This window comes from Rhinatrema bivittatum, chromosome 3 (assembly GCF_901001135.1).
Source record: "Rhinatrema bivittatum chromosome 3, aRhiBiv1.1, whole genome shotgun sequence".
NCBI lineage: Eukaryota > Metazoa > Chordata > Amphibia > Gymnophiona > Rhinatrematidae > Rhinatrema > Rhinatrema bivittatum.
This window is the reverse complement of record NC_042617.1, coordinates 510,049,842-510,076,976: the sequence shown is the minus strand read 5'-3', so window position 1 is coordinate 510,076,976 and position 27,135 is coordinate 510,049,842. Positions and strand designations below refer to the sequence as shown.

The 27,135-nt window shown below is 47.8% G+C and overlaps 1 protein-coding gene across 5 annotated transcripts in view; it reads left to right on the top strand.

Annotated features, from left to right (window-relative positions):
• Window positions 1–27,135, top strand: part of LOC115088174 (serine/threonine-protein kinase PDIK1L-like) — a 292,604-nt gene that overhangs the window by 62,839 nt on the left and 202,630 nt on the right. The window contains exon 3 of one of the 5 annotated variants that reach the window (XM_029596186.1): window positions 12,289–12,381. The exons of the other annotated variants lie outside the window; for them this stretch is intronic. Within the exon in view, the coding sequence (XP_029452046.1) occupies window positions 12,289–12,380 (92 nt within the window). The 3' untranslated portion in view covers window position 12,381. The remainder of the gene's footprint in view (window positions 1–12,288; window positions 12,382–27,135) is intronic. 5 annotated transcript variants of the gene reach the window in all.

The window sequence follows — 27,135 nt, the reverse complement described above, 5'->3', positions numbered from 1 at the left end:
GACTGCATGCGTAATCAAAGATTGCGCGTGCTCAACCACACGAGATCTCCTGCCTGGAGTCGAGGAGCAGGACATCTCGTCTTATCCGCTTGGATCTTCATTCTAGCGGCATTCTTTAATAGTAAGGCTCTTGTCTCTTCCCATAACTTGGTCATAGAGGCGATGGTTGTGTTGACAGCCGGACAAATTGAAGAGGTTGCAATAGGTAACGGGAGTCGTGGATGTCTTATCAAAGACTACCAAAAAGGGAGACCTCCCCATAGCCTGGTTGAAATGATTATTATGACATATTTCTGCCCAGACCAACAAGGGAGCCCAATTATCTTGTCGTTGATTGACATAAGATCGAAGAAAAGCCTTCAGGGATTGATTCGTCCGATCCGTGAGTCCATTGGTTTGGGGGTGGTAGGCTGAGGAAAATTCAAGTTTGATTTTTAGACGTTTGCACAGTTCTTTCCAAAATCAAGCTGAAACCATGAAGACAAAAAATGTGTTGAAGAAATAGGTGAGCTAACTCTGATGCAGAAGGTAATCCCGGCAGCGGAATAAAATGAGTCACCACCACCCAAATGACAGTGTTATTGTCCGAAGTCGGAAGATCAGTGATAAAATCGGTGGCAATGTGAGTCCACGGTTTAGTGGGGACAGGTAATGGTTGTAAAAGGCCAAAGGGTTTTCGTTGAAGAGTCTTCTGAGCTGTGCATACCGAGCAGGAATCCACAAAGGCCTTAATATCGTTCTCCCGGGGCCACCAATAATGTCTGGATACCAGCTCCTTGGTACGTGAAATTCCCGCATGCCCTGCTAGTTGAGCGTCATGCGCCCAACGAAGAACTTTTAATCTCAATCGTTTGGGAACCACCGTTTTCCCTATGGGAACCGTGAAGGTGGCAGCCAGCTGTATCTGTGCAGGATCTATTATGTATCGAGGGGGGTCAGGTATATCTTCACGATCAAAGCTTCTCGAGAGGGCGTCCGCCCGCAGATTCTTCTGAGCAGGTCGGAAATGCAGAACAAAATTAAACCTGCTAAAAAAAAAAAAAAAAGTGCCCAGCGGGCTTGTCGAGGATTTAATCATTGAGCTTTCGCCAGGTATTCTAGACTTTTATGGTCCGTGTAAACAGTCACAGTATATCGAGAGCCTTCTAAGAGATGACGCCATTCCTCAAAGGCCAACTTAATCGCTAAAAGTTCCCGATCTCTGATGGTATAATTTCTTTCCACAGATGAAAACTTTCTTGAAAAAAAAGCGCACGTCACCAGATTTCCATCGTCTGCCGTTTGTAGCAAGACCGCACCCACTCCTACTGCAGAGGCATCCACTTCTAGGATAAAGGGTTTGGAGGAGTCGGGGCGCTTGAGACATGTTCTTGGTGAATTCCTTTTTTAATTGAAGAAAGGCATTGACGGCCTCCTCCGGCCATTTCTGAATAGGCATTCCTCTCCTAGTGAGAGCAGTAAGAGGAGCCACTAAAGACGAGAAATTCGGAATGAATTGTCTATAATAGTTGGAAAATCCCAGAAATCTATGTAAAGCTTTCAAGTCTATGGGTTGGGGCCAGTTCAAAATGGCTTTGTTTGCCCGGGTCCATGGATAATCCTTTGTTGGAGATGATATATCCAAGGAATGGTAACTGGTCTTTATGAAACACACACATTTATTTTAATTTGGCAAACAGTTTATTTTCTCTGAGACGCTGCAGGACCTGCTGCTGTTTCAGGTTGTTGGAAAAAATTAATATATCATCCAAATAAACAATGACATAAGAATAGAGGATGTCGCGAAAGATGTCATTGATCATGGCTTGAAATATGGCAGGGGCATTACAAAGACCAAACGGCATTACCCTGTATTCGTAATGTCCATCATGGGTGTTGAAAGCCGTTTTCCATTCATCTCCCTCTCGTATTCAAATCAAGTTGTAGGCCCCTCTTAAATCCAATTTAGTGAAGGTTTGAGCTCCTTTAATCCGATCAAATAGTTCTGAAATAAGGGGACTAAGATATTTTCTTGGTGATGTTGTTAAGCCCTCGGTAGTCAATACAGGGTCTTAAGGACCCATCCTTCTTTTTAACAAAAAAAACCCCCTGCTCCAGCTGGTGACGTGGAAGGTCTGATGAAACCTCGTGCTAGGTTCTCCTCGATATATTGTTTCAGGGCTACCGATTCGGGTACTGATAGGGTAAATCCTACCCCTGGGAGGAATCTTCCCGGGGAGAAGGTCAATTGCACAATCGTACTGTCGATGAGGTGGTAAGGACTCAGCTTGTTGTTGACTGAAAACGTCTGCGAAGTCTTCATAGGGGCAGGAATACTGGAAGAGAGCTGCGTAGTTTGGATTCAACAATTCTGAACTTGTTTTAGACAATTTTGAAAGCAGAATGGACTCCAACTGATAAGTTGTAAAGAGGCCCAATCCAGTCGAGGTTGATGTGTCCTTAACCAGGGTAGACCTGAGGATGGAAGAACATACAGCTGAATGCTTTCTTGATGAAGAACTCCGGAATTCAGTAAAATGGGTTTGGTAATGTGAGATATCCGAATTCCCACGGGCTGTCCAGATACCGAGGTAACTGAAAGGGAAATAGGTAATGGTTCCACAGGAATATGATGGCTTTTCACCAGGCCGCCTTCAATGAAATTGCCGGCTGCCCCTGAATCAATGAAAGCCTGAAGTTGAATCGGTTTGTCCTTAAGAATAATGGTCACTGGAATTAGTAGTGAGGAGAGGGAATGGTGAGACCCAGGGAGGCCTCTCCTACCCGACCTAGGTCCGAGAGTTTCCCAATTTGTTGGGACATTTGCTAACGAAATGGCCTGAACCAGCACAATACATGCAGAGATTTCTCAATCTTCGCCGTTGACGTTCCTCAGGAGTTAATCGAAATCTGTCAATTTGCATGGGTTCCTCAACGTTCCCGGATGCTTCAGTCGGTCGCAGAACGACAACGGGTTGTTGAAAGGTGGGAGCCAGACGAAAGGTCCTTCGAGTGGCAGTCCGTTCCCGCGCCCTTTCTTGAAATCGTAGATCCAGTCGAATGGCTAGCCGGATAAGTTCCTCTAAAGAATCTGGGGGATCCCTGCCAGCCAGTTCATCCTTTTTATTCTCAGCCAGCCCTTGTCGAAATATGGCGGTGAGACTATCCTCACCCCACACGAGTTCTGCTGCCAAGGTTTGGAACTGAATGGCGTATTCCCCCACTGAACAGGAACCTTGTTTGATTTTCAGTAATTCATTGCCTGCCGAGGTAGAACGCCCTGGTTCGTCAAAGATGATTCGGAATTCTTTCAGGAACCGATCCAAATTGTTAAGAATAGGGTCGTCTCTCTCCCACAAAGGTGAAGCCCAGGCTAGGGCTGGGCCCTTCAGTAATGACAACATAAAGGTAGTCTTAGTCTTATCTGATGGAAACGAAGATGGCTGCAGTGAAAAGTGCATTCGACATTGATTAATAAAGCCCCTGCACAACGCTGAAGTTCCATTAAATCGTGGCGGAGGAGATAAACGGATAGGGTTGGAAGAAGAAGTGGTATTCGTTACTGGGGCTGCAGGAGCGTGGGCCAGTGCATCCATACAGGCGACTAAGCGATCGAGTACCCCAGTTACTTGATCGAGGACCCCTTGTTGCTGCTGAAGCCGGGAGGCCAAACCTGGGATGGCCTGCAGAGCGGTCAGGTCGACTGGTTCTATGGCTTCGGCCAACTGTTACACTGGTACGTGGAACCAAGGCCGGTGACCGCTTACCTTGAGTAGTTGAGCTTCTTGGAACTGGAAGCTCGGAGAGTGGCGTTGGGTAGGACACCCCTGGTAGTCCAGGTAGAGCCCGTAGCGATGACAGGAACCAGAAAGAGTAGTCCAGCGGCAGGCAGCAGGTAACGCAATCCAGTAACAGTCCAGATCAGGGCAGGCAGCGAGCAACAGGAACCAAGGCAACTTATTCAAAGGCAGGCAGCAAGCAGGGTAATCCAAAAAGCAGTCCGGGTCAAGCAGGCAGCAAGCAACAGGAAACACAGCAAAGAAACTCCCCAACACACTTGTGGCCGAAGCAACGCGGAAGAGAAGAAGCTCCCTTAAATAGGGCAGGCTTCCCGCGCTGCCCAGCACTTCCGCCGGCGTCTGATGTCAAAAGGGGGCGTGGCTAAGCCGATTCGTGCGGAGCTGCGCCGCGGGAGAAGCCAGCGTCAGGGAAATGCTGCCGCCATCGGGAGAGTTCCAGCAGGTAACACCTTTGTTCACATGTGGTGGTCTGGACCGTGTATTGTTACTGTGTGGAAACGCTTGCAAGATTTGTTGTCTAGTATCTTGAATATCAAAATTAACTTGTCAATGGACTTTGCACTTCTTCATAATACAGACAACCTCGATTCACAAGAGGGTCCTGAGGAGCAATTGAACTCCTCTTGCAGTGCTTTATTGGAAGAAAGGGAGATTCCCTCAGGCAGGGAGGACGATTCTGTAATTTGTTTCATAAGGGTGAGTACGTGGCATTAACTGATCAAGTGGCTTCCTGTGTCTGCATTGAAAACTAAAATGGAGGAAATCCCACTCCGGGATTCTATTAAGTGGGTTTGCATGTCCTAGTCCTCATTTTCTAAAGTAGAGGAAAGCATGCTGGTGGAGTTTGAGGTTCTTGAGGCTGGGCTTCAGTGGATAAAGACTATTTAAGTTATATACCCTTTCTCCATAGGAAATTCAACACTTGTTTGAGGTGAATATTGAATAATTGCTTTTGTGATAAATGTAGTGTTCTATTGGCGGATGCTCTGATGACCAGTCACCAGATGTACGACTATCCTAGTAATGGATAGTACTTCTCTTAAAGACCCTCAGGGCAAGAAGATTGAGATTCCCTTGAAACATTTGTTCTCCTGTGGCCTTGTTTATGGAGTTTGCTTTTTGCAGTGGCTTGGTGGTGAGGAAACTGTGCTGGATCCAGAAGTTCTCAAAGGGAGGATGTGGCCAAAATGGAGTCAGCTACAGCATTTAGCTGAGGCCTTATATGATAGGGATGTGCTATCATCAAGGACGAGTTAGGCAATTTCAACGAAATTGCCTAATTCATCCTGGTTCAGGGACCCTGAAACCAGAACGGATTTTTTTCCGAAATTTCGGAAAAAATTCAGTTACGGGTTAGTGCTCGCTAACTCGTGTTTTCAGCCTGCTGCGGGCAATATTGTATTTCCCGCGATTTGGGCCTTTGTGTTACGCGTGCCAGCCGCGGCAGACCCGTGGCTGGGCCCCCTCACCTCTCTCAAGTGAATCCAGTGCCTGGTCTTTCGTCCCTGGCAGCAGTAGGCTTCCGGTTAAGTTACAGATCCTGGTGCCTCCAGTTCAGCTACAGATCCTGGTGCTCTGCGTCGGGCCTCTCTATGTGGCCTGTGGAGAGACGTCACTACTCAGCGCTGCGCCCCTCCCTAGGAGCACGCGCGCATCACTGTCCTTAAGTAGGGCCCGCGGCGGGAATCTAGCCGCAGCCCCGGATGATGACATCAGCGGAGCTCCGGTACTTAAGCCTGGGCTCCGCTTCCTAGGATTGCCTTTGCAGCAGGTGGTCTCGCTGGTCGAGTACTTGTTGCCTCCTAGAGATTTTCCTGGTTCCTGGTCCTCGCTGACTCTGTTCCTGGTTTCCTTGTTCCCATGTTCCTGATCCTCAACCTATCCTCGGATTGCCTCCTCGGACTTTGACTTCTGCTTTGCCTGACCACACCGTTGACTCTCTCTCCAAGCCCGGACCTCTGCATTGCTTGAGTACATTCATGATTCTCACCTCGACCAGATTTCAGCCTTGCTTGCCACTGCTTCCAGATTGCCGCCGGCCCTGACTCCAGCTTGCCCTACGACACCTCTTCAGTCTACATCCTGGACCTGGCCTATTCAGGCTTCGGCCTGTTCTTGCTCGGGCGCCCCTGTCTGACTTTGGTTCTCTTGGCGCCCGGGTCTCCAGGACTCCGCCTCGTCCAGTACAGACTTCTTCTCTCCTCTGTTATTGCCTCTGGGCTGACCTCGATCCTTCCATCGACAACATATGGAGGCCCACCTAAGTCCAGCTCAACCCACGGGGAACGGGGGTTGCTGTTGGTGAAGCGCCAGCCGGCCTCTGTCCATCAGCCCACTCCGCCTGCCAACGGTGGGAACCCGTAAGATCCTTCCTACGGATTGTGTCAACCCCACCTCGGCCCAAGGGTCCATCTCCGGCGCAATTCTTTGTGTTTCGTGCTAACCGAAATTTTGGTCCCCCTGAATCAAAAAGTCCTGAACTGCAGGAAATATATTTCCTGCAGTGGGCTGAAAATGAAGCCTGAACCGATGCACATCCCTATTATATGACCTCCAAAGTTTTCCTGTTTGGTAGTTTAACTATCATAATCAGGAGGCTCTTCTGGTTATGTAACAGAGCAGCAGATGCCTGGTTGAAGGAAACTCTCTTTTAAAGGGGAATCTCCTGTTTGGTGAGGACCTGGAACAATTGAGAAAATTTGGGAGACCCTAAACTGAAAAGGATCCCTGAGGATAGGAGTTGCTCTTACTACTGTGCCAACAAAGGATGACGCTGATTTTGGGAAATGAGGAGATGTTAGACTCATTAGACAATTCTTTCACGGTTCTCTGTCCTCTAGGCATAAATTGGTCCTTTAATGGCTTCCACAAACCAAGTTCAGACCCACCTAGTTCCTCCAGAGCAGATAGGACCTCCAAATGAGGCATGGTGAGTTCACTTTTGGGTACTGCCCATGGACATGAAGGATCATATTAACCTACCTGTGGAGTAACATTGCATCCATATATTTAACCCACCTCTCAACTGGTAACCATTGAAGATCAAAAAAGCAGAGTAGATGTGATTCCACCTGTTGATACCAGAAACAATCGAGCAGTGGAATTCTGAACGAGCCACAAATATTTAGCACTGTTGCTTACCTATAACAGGTGGTCTCCTAGGACAGGATGTTAATCCTCACATCTGGATGACATCATCCAATAGAGCCCAGCACGGAAAACTTTTGTCAATTTCTAGAAACTTTGACCAGCATGCTGCTATCCACATGTCCATACGAGGTCCCCCTTCAGTCTCGTATTATAGATGGAAAAAATACGAATGAAAAATTAAAACTACAAACTGAAAGGAGAACCCAACTCTGTGGGGAGGCGGACGGGATTCCTGAGGACTAACATCCTGCTGTCCTAGAAGAATACCTGTTACAGGTAAGCAACTGCGCTTTCTCCTAGGATAAACAGGATGGCAGTCCTCAAGTGGGTGACTACTAATCTGCAAACTGTCCCTGAGTACAGGAGAGACCAACAGCGACCGAACAAGGTGCCAACGGGCATAGCACAACTGTAGGGCCAGTAGGGGACTGTCTGGTTCCCACAGAAGCATGAAGAGTTGGGTTCAGGCCTGGAACAGGTTGTGCAGGATGGATTGCCCAAACAGGAAGGAACCGCAAATGTGTGAAGAGAACTCCAGGTTGCGGTCCAACAAATCTCAGCGATGGGGACTGCTCACAAATGAGCTACAGATGCCGCCATGGCCCGCACAGTGAACCTTTTCTCCTAGGCAGGAGGCCTATTTACTGAGCAAAAAGCAATGCAATCCGCTAACCAGTTTGACAGGGTCTGCTTACCCACTGCCCTTCCCAGTCTATTGGGATCAAAAAAGACGAAGAGCTGGGTGGACTTTCTCTGGCTTGCTGTATGATCCAGAAAGAATGCCAAGGCTCTTTTTCAGTCCAAGGTATGAAGGGCTCAGTATCCCGAGTGGTAATGAGGCCTGGGGAAGAAGATGGGTAATACGATGGATTGTTTTAGGTGGAAATCTACCACCTTGGGCAGGAACGTCAGATGTGTATGCAACACCACATGATCATGGAAGAACTTTGTGTATGGTGGTGGGTAGGTCACCAGAGCTTGAAGCTCACTGACCCTACAAGCTGAAGTAATCGCTACTAGGAACAAAACTTTCCAGGTGAGGAACTTCAGGTCGCAAGACTGCAGTGGTTCAAAAGGGGGCCGCATGAGCTGTGCCAGGACAACCTTGAGGTCCTATGCTACGACAGGATGCCGAAGAGGGGGCTTCAGCTGGAGGAGGCCCTGTATGAATCTGCCTGCCAGAGATTGCTCGGAAATCAGCATGCCAGTGACCCCCTGATGGGTAAACACTGACAGCACTCAAGAGGACCCTTACCGAGCTGGTCTGAAGCCTAGACTCTGAGAAGTGCCACAAGTAGTCCAACATATGAGGGATGGGGCAGGAGAAGGGATCTAAGCTATCCCCCTTACACCAGATGGAAAATCTTTTCCACTTCAAGCTGTAGGACTTTCTGGTGGAGGGTTTTCGGGACTCCACCAGTACCTGAGAGACAGTCTGAGAGCGCCAGAGGCTGAAGGACTATGCACTCAACATCCAAGCCGTCAGGGCCAACCATCAGATTCTGATGGCACGGGGTGCCCTGATTCTGAGAGATGAGATCAGATGCTGTCTCCAGCCGGACGGGGGCCCATTCCGACAAGTCCTGGAGAAGCGGGAACCAGACTTGATGTGGCCAGAAGGGCACAACCAGGATTTTGTCTTCTTCACTTGGCCTTTTATAGGCAGGATATTAAGAATAGAGAGCCATTCTGCCATGGAGATATGGTAGCCTCAGCCTGGCAAAGAAGAATTTTTATGCAGATCTCGTAAGACTGCTAGCAGGCTGCTCCTTTTCCCTTCATGGTTTGAGGCAGGGCTCATCCCAATGGAAGGAACTGGGGAACCTTTTGGGGAAGGGGGAGTCTCTTCCGAAGGGTTGGGCTTCACCTTAACCAGGGTGGAACCAGACTGCTGGCGCTAAACTTTAAAAAGGAGATGGAGCAGCTTTTAAACTAGGTACAGAGAAGGGCTACCTAAATGATAAGGGGAATGGAACAGCTCCCCTATGAGAAAAGACTAAAGAGGTTAGGACTCTTCAGCTTGGAGAAGAGACGGCTGAGGGGGGATATGATAGAGGCCCTGCTATACGCCTTTCCTCCGTGGCCCCTGCTGGGCACCCTTATCCACAAGATTCAGAAGTACCGGGGCCTAGTTCTGCTAGTGGCACCAGACTGGCCGAGAAGACTACTGGCAGGGGAGCCCCTTCCCCTGCCTCCGCTCAGGGACCTGCTATGTCAAGGTCCCATCCTTCACGAGGATCCAGCTCAATTCTCTCTTACGGTCTGGCCATTGAGAGGGCTAGACTGAAGAAAAGAGGTTACTCGGAGCCAGTGATAGATACACTCCTCCGAGCTCGCACGTTTTCCACATCCCCTAACCTACATAAGGATCTGGAGAGTGTTTGAAGCCTGGTGCGACACTCATGGCACCAATCCACATGCGACTACTATCCCTATTGTTTTGGATTTCCTGCAGGATGGACTTCAGAAGGGTCTCTCCCTCAGCTCCATCAAGGTTCAGGTGGCTGCGCTGTCTTGCTATGGTCCCAGGAGGGATGGCAAGACCATTGTCACGCATCCAGATGTTTCTCGCTTCCTGAAAGGAGTCAAGCACATTCGTCCGCCACTGAAGTGGCCAGTGCCTTTGTGGAACCTCAATATTGTTTTGGATTTCCTCGTGGGATCCACCTTCAGACCCCTTCGGGGCCTGTCTCTCCATTCTCTCACTTTGAAGATGGTGTTCTTGCTGGCTGTATGTTCAGCACGCTGCATTTCGGAAATACGAGCACTGTCTTGCTGTGATCCCTTTCTCAGGATCACTCCTGAGGCTATCCATATTCGCACAGTTCCATCCTTCTTGCCTAAGGTAGTCTCACAATTTCACCTCAACCAGACCATATCTTTGCCAACCACGGCAGGTCTGAAGAAATCTGAAGGCGGGTGTTTGCTATGCCATCTTGACATTGGCAGATTGCTGCCCAGATATCTGGAAATGACAGCAACAGTACGAAAGACTGACCATCTGTTCGTCCTTCACAGCGGGAAGAAACAAGGTGAAGCGGCCTCTCGGCCCACCATCGCCCGCTGGATTAAAGAAGTCATCAGAGCGGCCTACGTAGAGGCCGGGAAGTCACCGCCTCTACAAGTCAAGGCTCATTCTACCAGAGCCCAAGCAGCATCTTGGGCGGAATCTAGGATGCTGTCGCCTGCAGAAATATGTAAAGCGGCGACATGGTCCTCCCTCCATACCTTCTCCAGGTTTTACTGTCTGGATGTCCAGGCTAGGGAGGATACAGCATTTGCGAGGGCGGTCTTACACGGTCCTCAGGCAGCCTCCTGCCCAGTCCGGGAGTAAAGCTTTTGTACATCCCAATTGTTCTGAGTCCATCTGGCTACACGACAGGAAATGTGGAGATTACTTACCTGATAATCTCGTTTTCCTTAGTGTAGACAGATGGACTCAGCATCCCGCCCAGCTGCCTGTAGTCATTGGGTTCACTGATTCAAGGTAAGCCTTATCACTTCTTACATGAGTGCGTTCACTCTGCCAGGTGTCGACGCCTTCCGGTTGGGAATGCTGGCGGCCTCCAGCTACTATCAATCGGTCAGGGGAATCCTGTTTTCACTATTTTTCTTTGATCGTCAGTACATATATATTCATAACAGCTTTTGCAAGGAAGATTACTGAAGAGCTTCACTTCCTGTGGGGGTATATGTACCCGTGCTGACTTCAGATCCGTCTCCAACTGCTAGCACGAGCACACTATACCCACTTGTTCTGAGTCCATCTGTCTACACTAAGGAAAACGAGATTATCAGGTAAGTAATCTCCACATTATAACCTGAACATCAAGTAATACACAAAATATTTATAAGCTCCTCTATTGATTATTAATAAGGAAGAGCCATTTTATTGGTCATGTATGTCAAACTTTCCAAAGAAAGTCCTTCTGCAACTCAGCTACAGTTTGCATAACAAAAAGACATTTTGGGAATTTCTGTGCAAGAGCTTCTTTGTGATTGTAGACAACATTAAGTCATTTAATCTCTTCTGAGTCATTGTAGATCGCAGGTAATTTTTAACATGATAGTACTGAAAATCACCTCTCTGCTGTAGTATAAATGAAGTTATTTATGTACCTCTGACAGTAGTGTCTTTGTCACACATACTGCATTCATTGCATCCAAAATTGACCTAATGATCATAATATTGTGGATTAATTTGTAGATTATTGCATTTGGTAGTATTTTCAACTGTATGCAAGCAATCAAAATCGCTAGCATATAGTTTCAAAGTGGTGGAAGCAAATGCGATGGTCTCCTTCAGCTGTAGTGAGCAGAAGTTTCTGTAGGTTAATTGTCACAGTCCCATCTTGAAACAACGAGCCAGTTTACATATATGCAAATCTAATATTCTTGACTCTGAAAGGTGTAGCCAGCTTCTCCCCATCTAGTTTTATTGGGAGTCTGATTCCTTGGCAGCACAGGTACATATGACAGATTTGTGGTAGCTTCTGTCACTGCAGGCCTGTTCTGACCACTGCTGCAGAAGAAATTCCAGTGTTTGAAAGGAAAGCAGTGAAACAGTTTTGTAGTGTTGTGTTAACTGCTTGCAATGTTTTTGGTAAGCTCTCTACGGAGGGCACCTACAGCTGAACAGTACACATTTGGTGCTGTGCATCTCTGACTGTAGTTGCCCTTTCCAGAGATTGTTTTGCTTCTCAAAGGCAAGTTTCAAACATGTTGATTCCCAACTTCTCCCTCATTATATGAGGTGTTTGTTTACTTTTTGAATTTCTATTGCAATTTATGTTAATATTACACACATTCTAAATATGATAGATGCACAAATCTCTATAAACAATGTTTGAAACTTGCTGTGGAAAAGCAAAACAATCTGTGCATATTGAAGTAATTTTAATCCAATTGAAAATTTAAATTTTAAAATTCATGGATAGTGATGCTGATTATTATAAAACATTAGAGAGTACGTTGCCTGAAAGACTATGATTGGCAGCAGTAAGATATGATGGTCTTTAAAAAGCATTTTAATTATAATTAGATGAATATAAGGGTGGTATTGGCTGTGTTCTTTGTCAGAATTAAGGGAAGAGCATATAGGGGTTTTTGTATAGATTTGTGCACCTATATTTAGATATTAAACATAGAATTTTGCAATAGAAATTCAAAAAGCAAAATTACATACTTTCTAAAATGAGTGTGAAGATCGGAGCAGCACCCCATTTGTCTTCATTATTTTCTACAATGTGTTTTTTAATCTTTTATAACTTTCAATCTTATTTTCAAATCATATTTTTATGGTATTTTATCTTTTTAAGTTGCATTATCACCCTTTATTTTAATTTTGTGTTTTTTTAAGGTCTCCTCTGGTTAAGCTATCCTTCCTTAGATAAGGACCACAGCATTTTCAGTTGGGGGGTGTTGCTCCCATCTTCTCCTTCCTTATTTTGAGGTATGTAACTTTGCTTTTTGAATTTCTATTGCAAGTTTAATATACTGTCAATTTGTTATGCAGGGTTGTGATTATATTGGTCTGTTCATTGACTTTGTTTATATTTTATTTATAGATACTCTGTAGAGCTGGTCCTTCTCTTCTGTTCCTAGTGCAACAATTCATTTGATTATCTAGTAGAGCAGGCTTCCAGTCCTGATTCCTGGGGGTTCCCTCTGCAAACCCTAGTTGAGCAGGTCCTGGTAGGTGGCTCCCAGATTTTGGTTTGGCCTGGGTTTTATTTTTTTGTCAAGAAGGGTCACTACTCTTTCCTTTGTAAGCAACATTGCGGATGGGATAGAAGGTAAGGCTTGTCTTTGCGTATGACACTAAGATCTGCAACAGAGTGGACACGCCGGAAGGAGTGGAAAGTGAGATGGGATTTAAGGAAATTGGAAGAGTGGTTGAAGATATGGCAGCTGAAATTCAACACCAAGACGTGCAGAATCATGCATATGGGGTGTGGAAATCCGAAAGAACTGTATTCAATGGGGGGAAAAGGGCTGATGTGCACGGAGCAGGAGAGAGACCCTGGGGGTGATAGTGTCTAATGATCTGAAGTTGGCGAAACAATGTGATGAGGCGATAGCTAAAGCCAGAAGAATGCTGGGCTGCATAGAGAGAGGAATATAGAGTAAGAAAAGGCATGTGATTATCCCCTTGTACAGGTCCTTGGTGAGGCCTCACCTGGAATACTGTGTTCAGTTCTGGGGACCATATCTCCGAAGGGACAGAGACAAGATGGAGGCAGTACAGAGAAGGGCGACCAAAAAGGTGGAGGGTCTTCATCAAATGACTTATGAGAGGAGATTGAAGAATCTAAATATGTACACCCTGGAGGAAAGGAGGAGCAGAGGTGATATGATACAGACTTTCAGATACTTGAAAGGTTTTAATGATCCAAAGACAACGACAAACCTTTTCCGTTGCAAAAAAATCAGCAGAACCAGGGGTCACGATTTAAAACTCCAGGGAGGAAGACTCAGAACCAATGTCAGGAAGTATTACTTCACGGAGAGGGTGGTGAATGCCTGGAACGCCCTTCCGGAGGAAGAGGTGAAGGCCAAAACTGTGAAGGAGTTCAGAGGCGTGGGATAAACACTGTGGATCCATAAAGTCTAGAGGATGTGAATGAAGTGAAGAGGCATGGGGGCGGCTTGTGGGAATGACGGCTACTACCTGGAGATTAATATCCTAATTCAATTAACATACACACGGTTATGCGACTCCAACATTGCTCTATGCTCCAACGGCAAGAGGACATGTGAAAAAAAAGGATTTGCATCCACAAAAAAGCAGAGGAGTAGCTTGCTTGATACAGCGGTTACTACCCCAAATCAAATAAGCCTGATACTTCACTTTCAGTGATATCCAGCATAGCTCTCAGCTTCAATGGCAAGGGGAATGATGAAAAGATGATTTATATTTGGACAGCAACCAACAAGGACTGAGTTGCACAGGCTGGATAAACATGCGTGGGAGTAGTTTGCTATGACGGCGGTTACTACACCTAAACAATTAGCTAGATACTTCACTTAGATGCAGCTCTAGCACTGCTAACTACATCTATGGCGGGGGTGGAAGGGAAATAGAACAAAAAGTCTCTTACAAGGGACAAGAGTAACAGATAAGTATGGGAAGAAAAAAACTGAAAGCTTGCTGGGCAGACTGAATGGACCGTTTTGGTCGTCTTATGCCGTCGTTTCTATGTTTCTATATGTTTCCTCTTATGTCTGCGTATCATTACCCCGATTTCTATGGTCTGCGGTAATAATATGCAGACATAAAGGAAAAATCACAGGTTCCCTGTATGTACCCCGATCAGCACTTAAAGGAAAATTTCACAGGATTGCTTCTATGGTCAAGCATCACTGTCTGAATTTTCAAGAAAGCTCATCACCCAGTAAAAAGTCACTAGCTGATGTTTTTATGGAGATATTACTACCCTTAAGAGAAATATATTTACTTTTTTAAACTTGCTGGGCAGACTGGATGGACCATTTGGTCCTTTTCTGCCGTCATTTCTGTTCTTCCATGTCTAAGCTCCCAGAGAACAGTGTTAGCTTGACTCCCCATATTGGCAGGTATTACAGAAGATACAGGTCAGGGAAACAACTTTCCTCCCAGGTGATCAAATTTTGAGGAAGGCATTGTTCCTTTTCATGGTACAAGAAAATCTAGGAGTAACAATACTGAGTCTTCCAGGGCTCTGCTGTTCAGCTCAATGAGTTTGTGGATCCCCCCTCTGTGGTAATAATAGATGATGTTTGTTTATATTTTAGGTGCTCTTTCTTACCTTGCTGTAATCTGGCTCATGCAGTTTTATTGAAAAGAGGTGGAATGTACATATTTTAAACTATAATCCCAAAGATATCCACCTCCAGCAGTTTTTCTGGAATTGGACTCAACTCTTTGTACTAGTGGGCCCTGATATTGTGCAGAATAGTTATTCCCTAGAATTTACCGCTTGCCTTTCCAATGCTTTTATAGTGTGTCCCTCTGTGAGTGATACTCCAAAAGGATGGTAGTAAAGGTAACTTTGGAGAGGCTTCAATGTCTGGAAGCTGTAGTTCCAGTTCCACTTGAGGCTCAGGGTCTAGGGCACACTCCATATATTTAAAAAAAAATATAGTTTCTTCTGGGCCATTCTCAATCTAAAATGGGTCAGCAGATGTTTTTGGATTTCTTGTTTCCATATGGAGTTTATTTGCTGTATCATTGTGGAAGTGAGACACAATTCAATTCAAACATTGTGGATCTTTGAGGCTTGCTTTCACAATTTCATCAGGAGGATCACCAGAGTTTTCACCATTTTTTTTTTTTTTTTTTTTTACATTCTAGGGAAACATTTCCAGTTTAGAGCCCCTAAGGCTATCCACAGTGCCAAGAATCTTCAAGTTGAAGGCAGTGTTTGCAGCTTTCTACCATGTGGCACCATAGTGTCATGGTTTATCTGTACTTGAAAGATGGGCTGATCATGGCAAAGTCATTTCAGAAGTTCGACCTTGGCCAGGGTGATTGAAGTCCTAGAAAATTTGGTAATGAACTTCACAAAGAACAATTTGTTTTCTTTCTAGCATCTGGAGTATGTAGGGGCTTGCTTTGATATCAGTCAGCTGATCATGACAAAGGAGAGAATAGCCTAGCTACTAGCTCAGATGCAGTTATTGCTGTCTCTGAAGGCTCCCAGTATTGGGATTATTGGATATCTCTAGTGTCTGGGTTCCATGGCAGCCATCCTGGACTAGATTCCTTGGGCTAGAGCTTGCATGCAAATTCTTCAGGTCTCCTTGTCTCATTAGTCCCTACAATTGTAGGACTATGATCATCTTTCCCCATCTGCTCACTGAGGAAGTCTTAGTGGTTGGTGTTCATAATTTTTTCAGGGCAATGAGTATAGAACTTTCCAGTTGGATTGCAGTCATGTAGCAAGAGAGCCTAGTAGTCTGCTGAGCTCACTGTAGCAATCAGGCAACCCAGGAACTCTTGTCCAAGGAGGGGGCCTCAGGCTCAATAAACAGTTTGGAAACAGTCTGTCTGATTGGCTGTGTTATACTTCCTACTCTTAGTGAAGGCAATGATAGTTTAGGTGCTCTTGGATACTATTTCATCTGTAGCTAATGTGAATAGGAAGGGGGTACTCTTAACCTGATAGTATCCCAAGAGGTACGTCTACTATTCTGGTGGATAGAGCAGAATCTTACAACGCTCGTAGTCTCACATGGAGTAGAAAACAGCAGGAATATGTTAGATGAGAATGGGATCTCTGCCAGAAAGCCTCTTGGAAGATAGACTGGTGTGGCTTCGCTCACATGGACTTCATGGCAACTTGCAAGAACTCCAAGGCCAACAGATTCTTCAGCTGCTGGAAGAATGAGGCTCTAGCTGTATCGATGCCTTGGCAAATGGACAAGCTTCTTTTTTCCCTCTTGACCTCCCATATGTGGTACATTGACCTTCATTCAAGTCAAGCACTACAAGGAGCGAGACCATGGTATAGCTCCACCCACCTGATTAAAAGTGAGAGGTTCTGCTTCATTGGTGCCAGCACTGGGGGATTCAGCATGGAGAGGAAAAGCAATGACATAAGTCATCGTCTATGCTTATTGCAAGCAGCAGGGAGATACTGGCTGTGGCCATGTCTTCCCAAGCATCCTCTGCAGAGAGGGCTGCTCGCCTTGAGTCACTCCAGGGTTTGTGACAATTTTCAAGTGCTTATGATGACATAGGAAGACATGACCACCACTCCTGTTCTCCACATTTTTATCATTAGAAATTTTTGAGTTGAATGGAAGGATCCAGGAAGCAGTAAATTCAGCCTGGTTAACATTGGTTCATTGGCATTATCAATGTCAATGAAGACTGATGTTCACCCAGTTCTAGAGACTCATGCGACAGCTCGTGGAATGGTATCAGTGCAGAAATCTTGAGAGGTGTTTACTTCAATATGCACTGCACTGATGTACATCTCCAGCACATTTGTGAAGAAATCTTTACTTAGGTGCAGAGATTCATTGGAGTGTTGGCCTTTGCAGTCAAGGGGATCCCTTAGAGGCCTTGTCTGCTAACCATAGGGAGACTTGGACAACCGTGATACCTTATTCTGATTTGGAGTCTAAGCATTCTTGGGGTTATCATTATGCATCTGAGAACATCTCTCCCAGTAGAGAGGTTGCAACAGATGCTAAAGTGGACCAGGTGTCTTTTAAATAAAGAGCAGAAAGATTCCAAATTAGCTTGTTAAGTAATAAGCAGGTTGTTAATATAAACAAAGACATACTTTGAAATTTCTGTATACAAATGCTAGAAGTCTAACAGTAAGATGGGGGACCATCTAAGAGGATTCTTTAATGCTGTATGTGACACATTCTTCAGTTTCAATATATATCAATATATATCCTCTTAGATGGTCCCCCATCTTATTGTTAGACTTCTAGCATTTGTGTGTGTGTGTGTGTGTGTGTGTATGTATATATATATATATATATATATATTTGGACAATTAACTTTTTTCCAGTGATCCATTTGCTAGATGATATATTGATTAAGTTTTATTGTATGCAGTTGATAAAAGAAACAACAAGGAAGGAAACTATTTTATACCTAGTCCTTAGTAGATCGCAAGATTTGGTGCGAGAGGTAACAATGTTGGAACGACTGTTATGGTTTTGAGGTGTTTGAGTGGATTCTTGGGTGCTGTGGAAGATGACCACGCCCATGGGAGCCACAATACTGGGCTAAACTCAGGACGCACAAACAGAGTTTTTCCTGTCGTGTAGCCAGATGGACTCAGAACAAATGGGTATAGTGTGCTCGTGCTAGCAGTTGGAGACTGATCTGACGTCAGCACGGGTACATATACCCCCACAGGAAGTGAAGCTCTTCAGTAATTTCCGTCTCCAAAGCAGTTTGGAGAGCCTGCACGCTCGCTGAGCGGGTTTCCAATCTACTTTCTACTTTTCTACTTCTACTTACTAAATCTTTACAGGAACATCGAACCCCGCACTCCTGCAGTGATACCAATCGGTCCCTCCCCCAGTTGAGTTTCCCGAGGTGAGTTCCGTGCTCCCTCGGAGGTTTAGGCCTTGGTCCGGTGGCCGAATCGCGGCAGGGACCAAGCCTGCGGGCTCAGAGGCGCCTCTGTCCTGGCGTGGACCTGGGAGGCAGCGGGTGCATTCCTCAAGCGCGGTGGTGATGGTATTTCCCCTCTCCCCCGCAGCCGGAGACCGCCCGGGTTCTAGCCGGGAAGCGCCGATGATCAGGTAAGGCGCACAACTTTCACTTTTTGGTCTCCGAAGTTCGAGGATTGGTGGCATTGCCTATATGCGGCACGCCGCGGTGGTCGCCATTTTGTTGGCCCTGTTCAGGTATTGAGCGCCCATGATAGGCTCCTGTATTGAGCGCATACTGTGTTTAGCGTATGTTGCTGGCCGCATATTGAGTGCATATTGTGTCTAGCGTATATTGCTGGCCGCATATTATTGAGCGCATACTGTATTTAGCGTATATTACTGACCGCACCTTATTGAGCGCATATTGTGTTTAGCGTATATGGCTGGCCCGCATATTTTTGAGTGTGTATTGTATTCAGCGTCTATAGCTGCCGCTTATTATTGAGCGCATATTGTATTAAGCGTATATAGCTGTCGCATATTGTTGAGCGCATATTAGATTGAGCGCACGCTTTATTAAGCGCCTGTTGTATTAAGCGCATATTGCTGCCGCATATTATTTAGCGAGTGTAATTACAGAGCCCGACTCTGGCCGAGTTTCGCCAGTTAAGGCTGCATCAGGGGATGATTTCTGATGTCAAAACGAAAATACATAAACAAATTCTTATGTCAGATTTCAATCTTGATCCTGCATACAGTTATTTCCACTTCACGATCTAACAGCGTGTCACGCTCAAGTTTATGCAGTAATTTTGCAATATCTCTAAACCAAAGATTGAAATCTGACATAAGAATTTCTTTATGTATTTTCGTTTTGACATCAGAAATCATCCCCTGATGCAGCCTTAACTGGCGAAACTCGGCCGGAGTCGGGCTCTGTAATTACACTTAATAAATCTTCCCACGGCATAAGGTTGTCCCCTTGTTTTTTTTTGCCTTGGCTACGTGGGATCACCTTCCGATTTGCTTATTGGGCATATTATTTAGCGCAATGGACCAATCGAATGCCCCCGGGGTCCCAGGCGGCGGCACCTCCTGAAACCGGCGTGAAAGCTCTCGGCCTCTGCTCAGCATGCCAGCTCAGAGCCACGCACAGCGAGGAGCCAGACTCCCTTTGTGCCCAATGTGAGGAGGCAGTGGGAGCCTCGGGCCAGGACCAGTCTCAACCGAGGTTTGTTGATAGTTCTCCAGGGGCCACCCCGGATCTCGCAGGCAGTCTCGAACAACCTGGAATCCCGGGGGAGCTGGTACCCCGATGACTTGAGACCACCTCCATTTCACGGGTGGATCTCTTTCAGGGGATCCATGCCTTTGTACAGATGCAATCAGCCTCCCGTCCAGGTCCTGCTGTTACTGGGGCTGCTGCTCCTGTTGCTGCTCCAGCGGACCCTGCCCCTGGACCTTCGCGCCCTTATCGTGGGCGAGCGCACCCGCCTCCGGGCAGTCCGGTTCAGGCGGACCCTGATGTCTCGGAGACTGAATCAGAACCCTCCGAGGAGGGGGAACTTCCCTCGGGGATGGAGCCATATCGAACTATGAGGCGGTTCTTTCCCAAAGAAGATCTCTCCGACCTAATATCTCAGTACCTGGCGGAGTTGGATATTTCAGGGCCCAGCACTGCGGTGCCATCTATACAGAACCCTCTGCTGGAAGGTCTTCGTCCAAAAGCCCGCCATTTTCCCTTCTTGCAAGCCGCACAGCAACTGATAGATCTGGAATGGGCTGCACCAGCGGCCTCATTCAAAGGGGGTCGGGGCCTGATGGGCATGTACCCCCTGGATCCTGCCATCAAGGAGATGCTGGCGTGCCCTTAGGTGGACGCTTTAGTTAGCGCTGTGGTCAAGCGCACTACCATTCCAGTTGAGGGGGGGCGGCCCTCGAGGCTCATGACAGGCGACTGGACGCCATCCTGAAACAGATATTTGAGGTGGCAGCTCTGTCTTTGCGAATCGCAACCTGCTGCACAGTGGTGACGCCCTCCTGTTTGTCACAGGTTAGGAACAATGCTCCGGCAGCGGACATGGAGTCCGCTCTCTCGTTCCTCACGGATGCTGCATCCGACCTCGTCCGTACAATAGCCAAGGGGATCTCATCTTCTGTAGCTGCCAGGAGGCAGCTCTGGATACGGAATTGGTCTGCTGATGCTCCTTCGAAGACACGCCTCACCAGAATGCCCTTTAGGGGTTCTTTCCTGTTCGGCAGCGACCTGGATAAACTGGCCAGCACATGGGGTGCCTCTCCAATACCTCGACTGCCGGAAGACAGGTTCAAGAGGAACCAGCGTGCCTTTCCACGACCTTCCAGAGGCAGGAGTTCTCAACGCTTCGGTCCCTATAGGGGCCGCTATCAGGCACCTCGTCCTCAGGCCAGGAACCAGTCCTTTCGACCCAAGCAGCAGAAGAGGGGAGCCGGCTCAGGTTCAGGTCCCGGCCGCGCCTCCCAATGAGATTCAGCCGATCCATCTGGGGGACGGGGCCATAGGGGGCAGGTTAACACTCTTCTACCCCAGATGAGTCGAGATTACGTCGGACCAGTGGGTCCTCGCCATCATCCGAGAGGGTTACTTTCTGGACTTCCATCATCTACCTCCAGACAGGTTTGTGGAATCTTTGTGTCCGATCCACAAGAAGGCAGCATTGGAAGCTACACTGGCGAGGCTACTGTCCTTGAAGGCCATAATCCCGGTACCTGCACGGGAAACAAATTCTGGGCATTATTCCGTTTATTTCATGGTACCCAAGAAGGAGGGCACTTTTCCGGCCCGTATCGGACCTCAAGTCAGTCAATCGATACTTGCGGGTCCCGAGGTTTCGCATGGAAACTCTGCGCTCAGTCAAGAACTCAGTACAGCCAGAAGAATTCCTCACGGCCTTGGATTTATCAGAAGCCTACCTGCATATCCCGATCCATCAGGATCATCAGCGCTACCTACGCTTCAAGGTTCTGGGGCGCCACTTCCAATTCCGGGCTCTGCCCTTCAGGCTATCCACGTCGCCGCGGACCTTCACCAAGGTGATCGTAGTGGTAGCGGCGGCACTCAGACGGGAAGGAATCCTGGTCCATCCCTACCTAGACGATTGGATGATCAGGGCAAAATCACGAGAGGAGAGCCATCGGGCAACCAACAGAGTGATCGCCCTTCTGGAAAGCCTGGGATGGGTAGTCAACCTAAACAAGAGTTGCCTACAGCCTTCCCAATCTCTGGAATATCTGGGGGTCCAGTTCGACACCCAGGCAGACACAGTCAGTCTCACCACCAAGAGAAGATTAAAACTTCAGACGCGTCTTCGGTCCTTGATGGGCGCCTGTCGGCCCACGGCTTGGGATTACCTGCAGGTTCTCGGTCTCATGGCATCCACCCTGGAAGTAGTATCCTGGGCAAGGGCCCATATGAGACCTCGACAATGCTCCCTGCTCTCTCGATGGAGCCCCCGCTCCACACGAGCAGGGGGTCGAAGATGTCCTCCCTTATGTGGACTCTGCTCACCACAGATGCCAGCCTGAGCGGCTGGGGAGCACACTGCGAAGAACTCACTGCACAAGGGCGGTGGAACAGAGTAGAGTCAGGGTGGAACATCAACCGTCTAGAGGCCCGGGCAGTCCGATTGGCATGCCTACGATTTGCTCACAGACTGAGGAACAGAGCAGTCAGAGTGATGTCAGACAACGCCACCACGGTGGCATACATCAACAGACAGGGCAGAACCAGAAGCCAACAGGTGTCCCTCGAGAGAGCCCCGCTGATGGCTTGGGCAGAGGCGAATCTTCAGGACATCTCCGCCGTCCACATTGCCGGAAGGGACAACACCACGGCAGATTTCCTCAGCAGAGAAAGTCTAAATCCTGGGGAATGGCAGCTGTCTCCCACAGCCTTCCAGATGATTGTGGATCACTGGTGGATTCCGGACATGGACTTGTTAGCGGACAGGTCCAATGCTCAAGTACCCAGATACTTCAGCCGCAAGCGAGATCCGTTCTCTCAAGGGATCGACGCCCTGGTTCAGCCATGGCCTCCAGGGGCCCTGCTATACACCTTTCCTCAGTGGCCCCTGCTGGGCACCCTTATCCGCAAGATTCAGAAGTACCGGGGCCTAGTTCTTCTGGTGGCACCAGGCTGGCCAAGAAGACCCTGGTACGCGGACATGAGAAGACTACTGGCAGGGGAGCCCCTTCCCCTGCCTCCGCTCAGGGACCTGCTGCGTCAAGGTCCCATTGTCCACGAGGATCCGGCTCAATTCTCTCTTACGGTCTGGCCATTGAGAGGGCTAGGCTGAAGAAAAGAGGTTACTCGGAGCCAGTGATAGATACACTCCTCCGAGCTCGCAAGTTTTCCACTTCCCTCACCTACGTAAGGATTTGGAGAGTGTTTGAAGCCTGGTGCGACACTCAGGGCACCAATCCACATGCGACTACTATCCCTATTGTTCTAGATTTCCTGCAGGATGGACTTCAGAAGGGTCTCTCCCTCAGCTCCATCAAGGTTCAGGTGGCTGCGCTGTCTTGCTATGGTCCCAGGAGGGATGGTAAGACCATTGCCACGCATCCAGATGTTTCTTGCTTCCTGAAAGGAGTTAAGCACATTCGTCCGCCACTGAAGTGGCCAGTGCCTTTGTGGAACCTCAACATTGTTTTGGATTTCCTCGCGGGATCCACCTTCAGACCCCTGCGGGGACTGTCTCTCTCCTTTTTCTCACTTTGAAGATGGTGTTCTTGCTGGCTGTATGTTCAGCACGCCGCATCTCAGAGCTACAAGCGCTGTCCTGCCGTGATCCCTTTCTCAGAATCACTCCTGAGGCTATCCATCTTCTCACGGTTCCATCCTTCTTGCCTAAGGTAGTCTCACAATTTCACCTCAACCAGATCATATCCTTGCCAACTACGGCAGGTTTGAAGAAATCTGAAGAAGGGCGTTTGCTACGCCATCTCGACATCGGCAGATTGCTGCCCAGATATCTGGAAATGACAGAAACAGTACGAAAGACTGACCATCTGTTCGTCCTTCACAGCGGGAAGAAACAAGGTGAAGCGGCCTCTCGGCCCACCATCGCCCGCTGGATTAAAGAAGTTATCAGAGCGGCCTACGTAGAGGCCGGGAAGTCACCGCCTCTTCAAGTCAAGGCTCATTCTACCAGAGCCCAAGCGGCATCTTGGGCTGAATCTAGGATGCTGTCACCTGCAGAAATATGTAAAGCAGCGACGTGGTCCTCCCTCCATACCTTCTCCAGGTTCTACCGTCTGGATGTCCAGGCCAGGGAGGACACAGCATTTGCGAGGGCGGTCTTACACGGTCCTCAGGCAGCCTCCTGCCCAGTCCGGGAGTAAAGCTTTTGTACATCCCATTTGTTCTGAGTCCATCTGGCTACACGACAGGAAATGTGGAGATTACTTACCTGATAATCTCGTTTTCCTTAGTGTAGACAGATGGACTCAGCATCCCGCCCAGCTGCCTGTAGTCATTGGGTTCACTGATTCAAGGTAAGCCTTATCACTTCTTACATGAGTGCGTCCACTCTGCCAGGTGTCGACGCCTTCCGGTTGGGAATGCTGGCGGTCTCCAGCTACTATCAATCGGTCAGGGGAATCCTGTTTTAACTATTTTTTTCTTGATAGTCAGTACACATATCTCCATAACAGCTTTTGCAAGGAAGATTACTGAAGAGCTTCACTTCCTGTGGGGGTATATGTACCCGTGCTGATGTCAGATCCGTCTCCAACTGCTAGCACGAGCACACTATACCCATTTGTTCTGAGTCCATCTGTCTACACTAAGGAAAACGAGATTATCAGGTAAGTAATCTCACCATTGTCTTTTATTGTACAGCTAATGTATACCACCAGAGGTGGCAGTAGTGAGGTGATCCAGAGGTAGCAGTCCAGGGACCCTCTGCAGAGGGAACCCGTCCCACCAAGATGATATAGGGAGATCCAGGTGTAGGTTTTCCAGCACGGCAGAGCTGTAGATGAGACAGACTGAGAATAGATTACTCACTAGATGGTAGCTGTAGGTTGGCGATTCCACTAGGCAGAAGTAGATGGTTACAGGCACTGAGGTGGGGAGAACAGGCCCTCGAGGAGCAAGTACCTGATCCCAGTAGGGCACCTGAAAGAAAGCAAAGGGCCTCCAAGGAGCGGGTACCCAGGTTAGAGAATATCCCGAAGGGCAGAGAGAGCTTCCAGCGGCAGCACTGAAGCGGCAGAGTAGCTTAGACCGGCACAAGTCCAATGCTTGCTAACTCAATGAGCTAGCAAACAAGCGTAGGCTAAATACCCAGATGGGGGGACGCCCCTGAGGTTCCCGCCCTGACGTGGATAAAGACGTGGGTGGCGTGCGCATGCGCACCCTAGGAGGCCCTTTGGAGAAACAATGCGTGAGGCTTTGCCATAGACATTCCGGGGACGCCGGAGAATGCGGCTTGCAGACACGGCGGTAGCCATCTTCCCAAGGCTAGCGGGGAGAACAGAGAAAAAGGTGAGGCACAAGGGTCAATGCCATCTGAGACTGGATGCAACAGTACCCCCCTTCAAAGGGCCCCCTCCAGACCTACTATCTGGTCTTGGTTTCTGAGGATGCGTTCTGTGGTATTGCTGAAACATCTTTGTCCATGATATTTGCCAAAGGTTCCCAAGAGTTTTCTCCAGGTCCACAACCCTCCCATGACAGGTATTCCCATACTCTGCCTCTCTTTCTCACATCAAGGATAGCATCTGCCTTGTATTTGATGTCTTGTTCTGCATCTATAGGTGTAGGTTCCGGTGTCTTGGTGGAGAACTCGCTAAGGACTAGCGGTTTCAGTAGTGAGACATGGAACACTTTATGATTCTTCGTTGCTGGTGGAAGCTTCAGACTGTACGTAAGAGTACCTAGTTGTCTGAGAATGGGAAAGGGTCCGACAAAGCGTGGAGCAAAACGAGCTGATGGTATCTTGAGTCTTAGATGTTTTGTAGACAGCCAGACTTTGTCACCAGGCTGAAATTTTGGAGCCTTGCAGCGGTGAGCATCATAGCCTTTCTTAGCTCTTTGTCCTGCTTTACGAAGCATCTCTTTTGTCTGAGTCTATAGTTGTTGGATATCTTTGGCAGTAGATTGAGCTGCCGGAGACAACACTGAACTTGGAAGTGGTAAGGGTGGTAATGGTAGTCACCCGTAGACCACTTCAAATGGTGTTGATCCAGTTGATGTTGCTGGATGAGAATTGATGGCGAGTTCAGCCCAGTCATTTTGAAGTGTACCCACATTAGGCGCGAATGAACTGCTTGAGTATCCTATTCATTCTCTCCATTTGCCCGTTTGACTGAGGATGGTATGCAGAGGTGAAGTCGAGAGAGATATCAAACTTCTTGCACATTGCTTTCCAGAACTTAGCTGTAAATTGAGCTCCTCTGTCAGACTATATACTTTGGCATGCTGTGTAGGCGAAAGATGTGAGTGATGAAAAGCTTTGCAAGTTCCATGGCTGAGGGCAAGCCAGGGAGAACCACGAAGAGAGCCATGTTCGAGAAACGATCCACTGTCACCCAGATGGTGGTATTACCTCCTGAGAGTGGTAAGTCTACCACAGTCTGTAGCAATGTGAGTCCAGGGCTCATCTGGCACTGGTAAGGGTTGGAGTAGGCCCCAAGGACGTCCGGGCGGCAGTTTGTGTCTGGCACAATTGGAACAAGAAGCAACGTAGGAGAACGTATCTTCCTTCATGGTGGGCCACCAGTAGTACTTCTGTAGTTTAGCCAGAGTTCTGCGTTGACCAGGGTGTCCAGCCAGTTTAGAGTCGTGAGCCCATGGTAACAGCTTTTTCCTTAGGTTCTTGGGTTCAGTGGTCTTATCTGTAGGTACTGGGTGAGTAGCTGATAAGAAAGCTCTTTTCGAGTCGATGATATGTTGGGGTTCATCAGATACGTCCTCAGAGAGAAATGAACAAGATAGGGCATCTGTTCTGATGTTCTTATCTCCAGGGTGGTATTTCAGCACAAAGTCAAATCTGTTAAAGAACAGGGTCCATCTCGCCTGCCTATGGTTTAGGCGCTGAGTGTGCTGGAGGTACTCCAGATTTTTGTGATCCGTGAAAACTGTGATCTGATCTTGTGCACCTTCAAGCCAGGGGCGCCACTCCTCGAATGCCATCTTTATAGCCAGTAGTTCTTTATCCCCTATGCCGTAGTTCTTCTCCGCTGGCAAGAAGCGCCGGGAGAAAAGAACATGGGTGTAAGGTCTTAGAGTCCCCGGACTGCCTTAGCACGGCCCCCTACGCCTACGTCTGAGGCATCGACCTCTATGATGAAGGGTCGGATCCGGATCTATGAAGGCTGTTACTGCCTTCATAGATCAATTGGCGATGTTGGCACCTTTCTTAGTCATTGCTTTAAGTGGAACAGTTAGTGAGGAGTAGTTTTTGATGAATGTTCTGTAGTAGTTGGTAAATCCCAGAAATCGTCTTAAGAGCCTTTCGACCTGTGGGTTGTGTCCATTTCTGAATGCTCTCCAGCTTCTCTGGGTCCATCTGGAAACCTTGATTGGAAACAATGTACCCTAAGAAAGGCACTGATTCTTTGTGGAATTCGCATTTCGACAGCTTGGCGTATAGGCGATTCTCGCGGAGTCTTTGCAGCACCCTTTTGACATCTTCCAGATGGGTGTTCGTGTCCTGGGAAAATATCAGGATGTCGTCCAAGTACACAACGACACATTTGTAGAGTAGGTCACGCAGAATGTCATTCATCATGTTTTGCAAGACAGCCATGGTGTTGCACAGACCGAAGGGCATCACTAGATATTCAAAGTGCCCATCCCGGGTATTGAAGGCTGTCTTCCATTCATCGCCAGAGTGAATGCGCACTAGATTATAGGCTCCCTTGAGATAAAGCTTGGAGAATATCTTGGCTCCCTGTAGTCTATCAAATAGGTCTGAGATGAGTGGTAAGGGATAGCGGTTTTTCACAGTGGTCTTGTTTAGGCCTCTGTAGTCAATACATGGACGCAATGTTCCGTCCTTCTTCCCCACAAAGAAGAAGTCGCAGGCAGGAGACTTGGAGGGTCTTATGAAGCCTT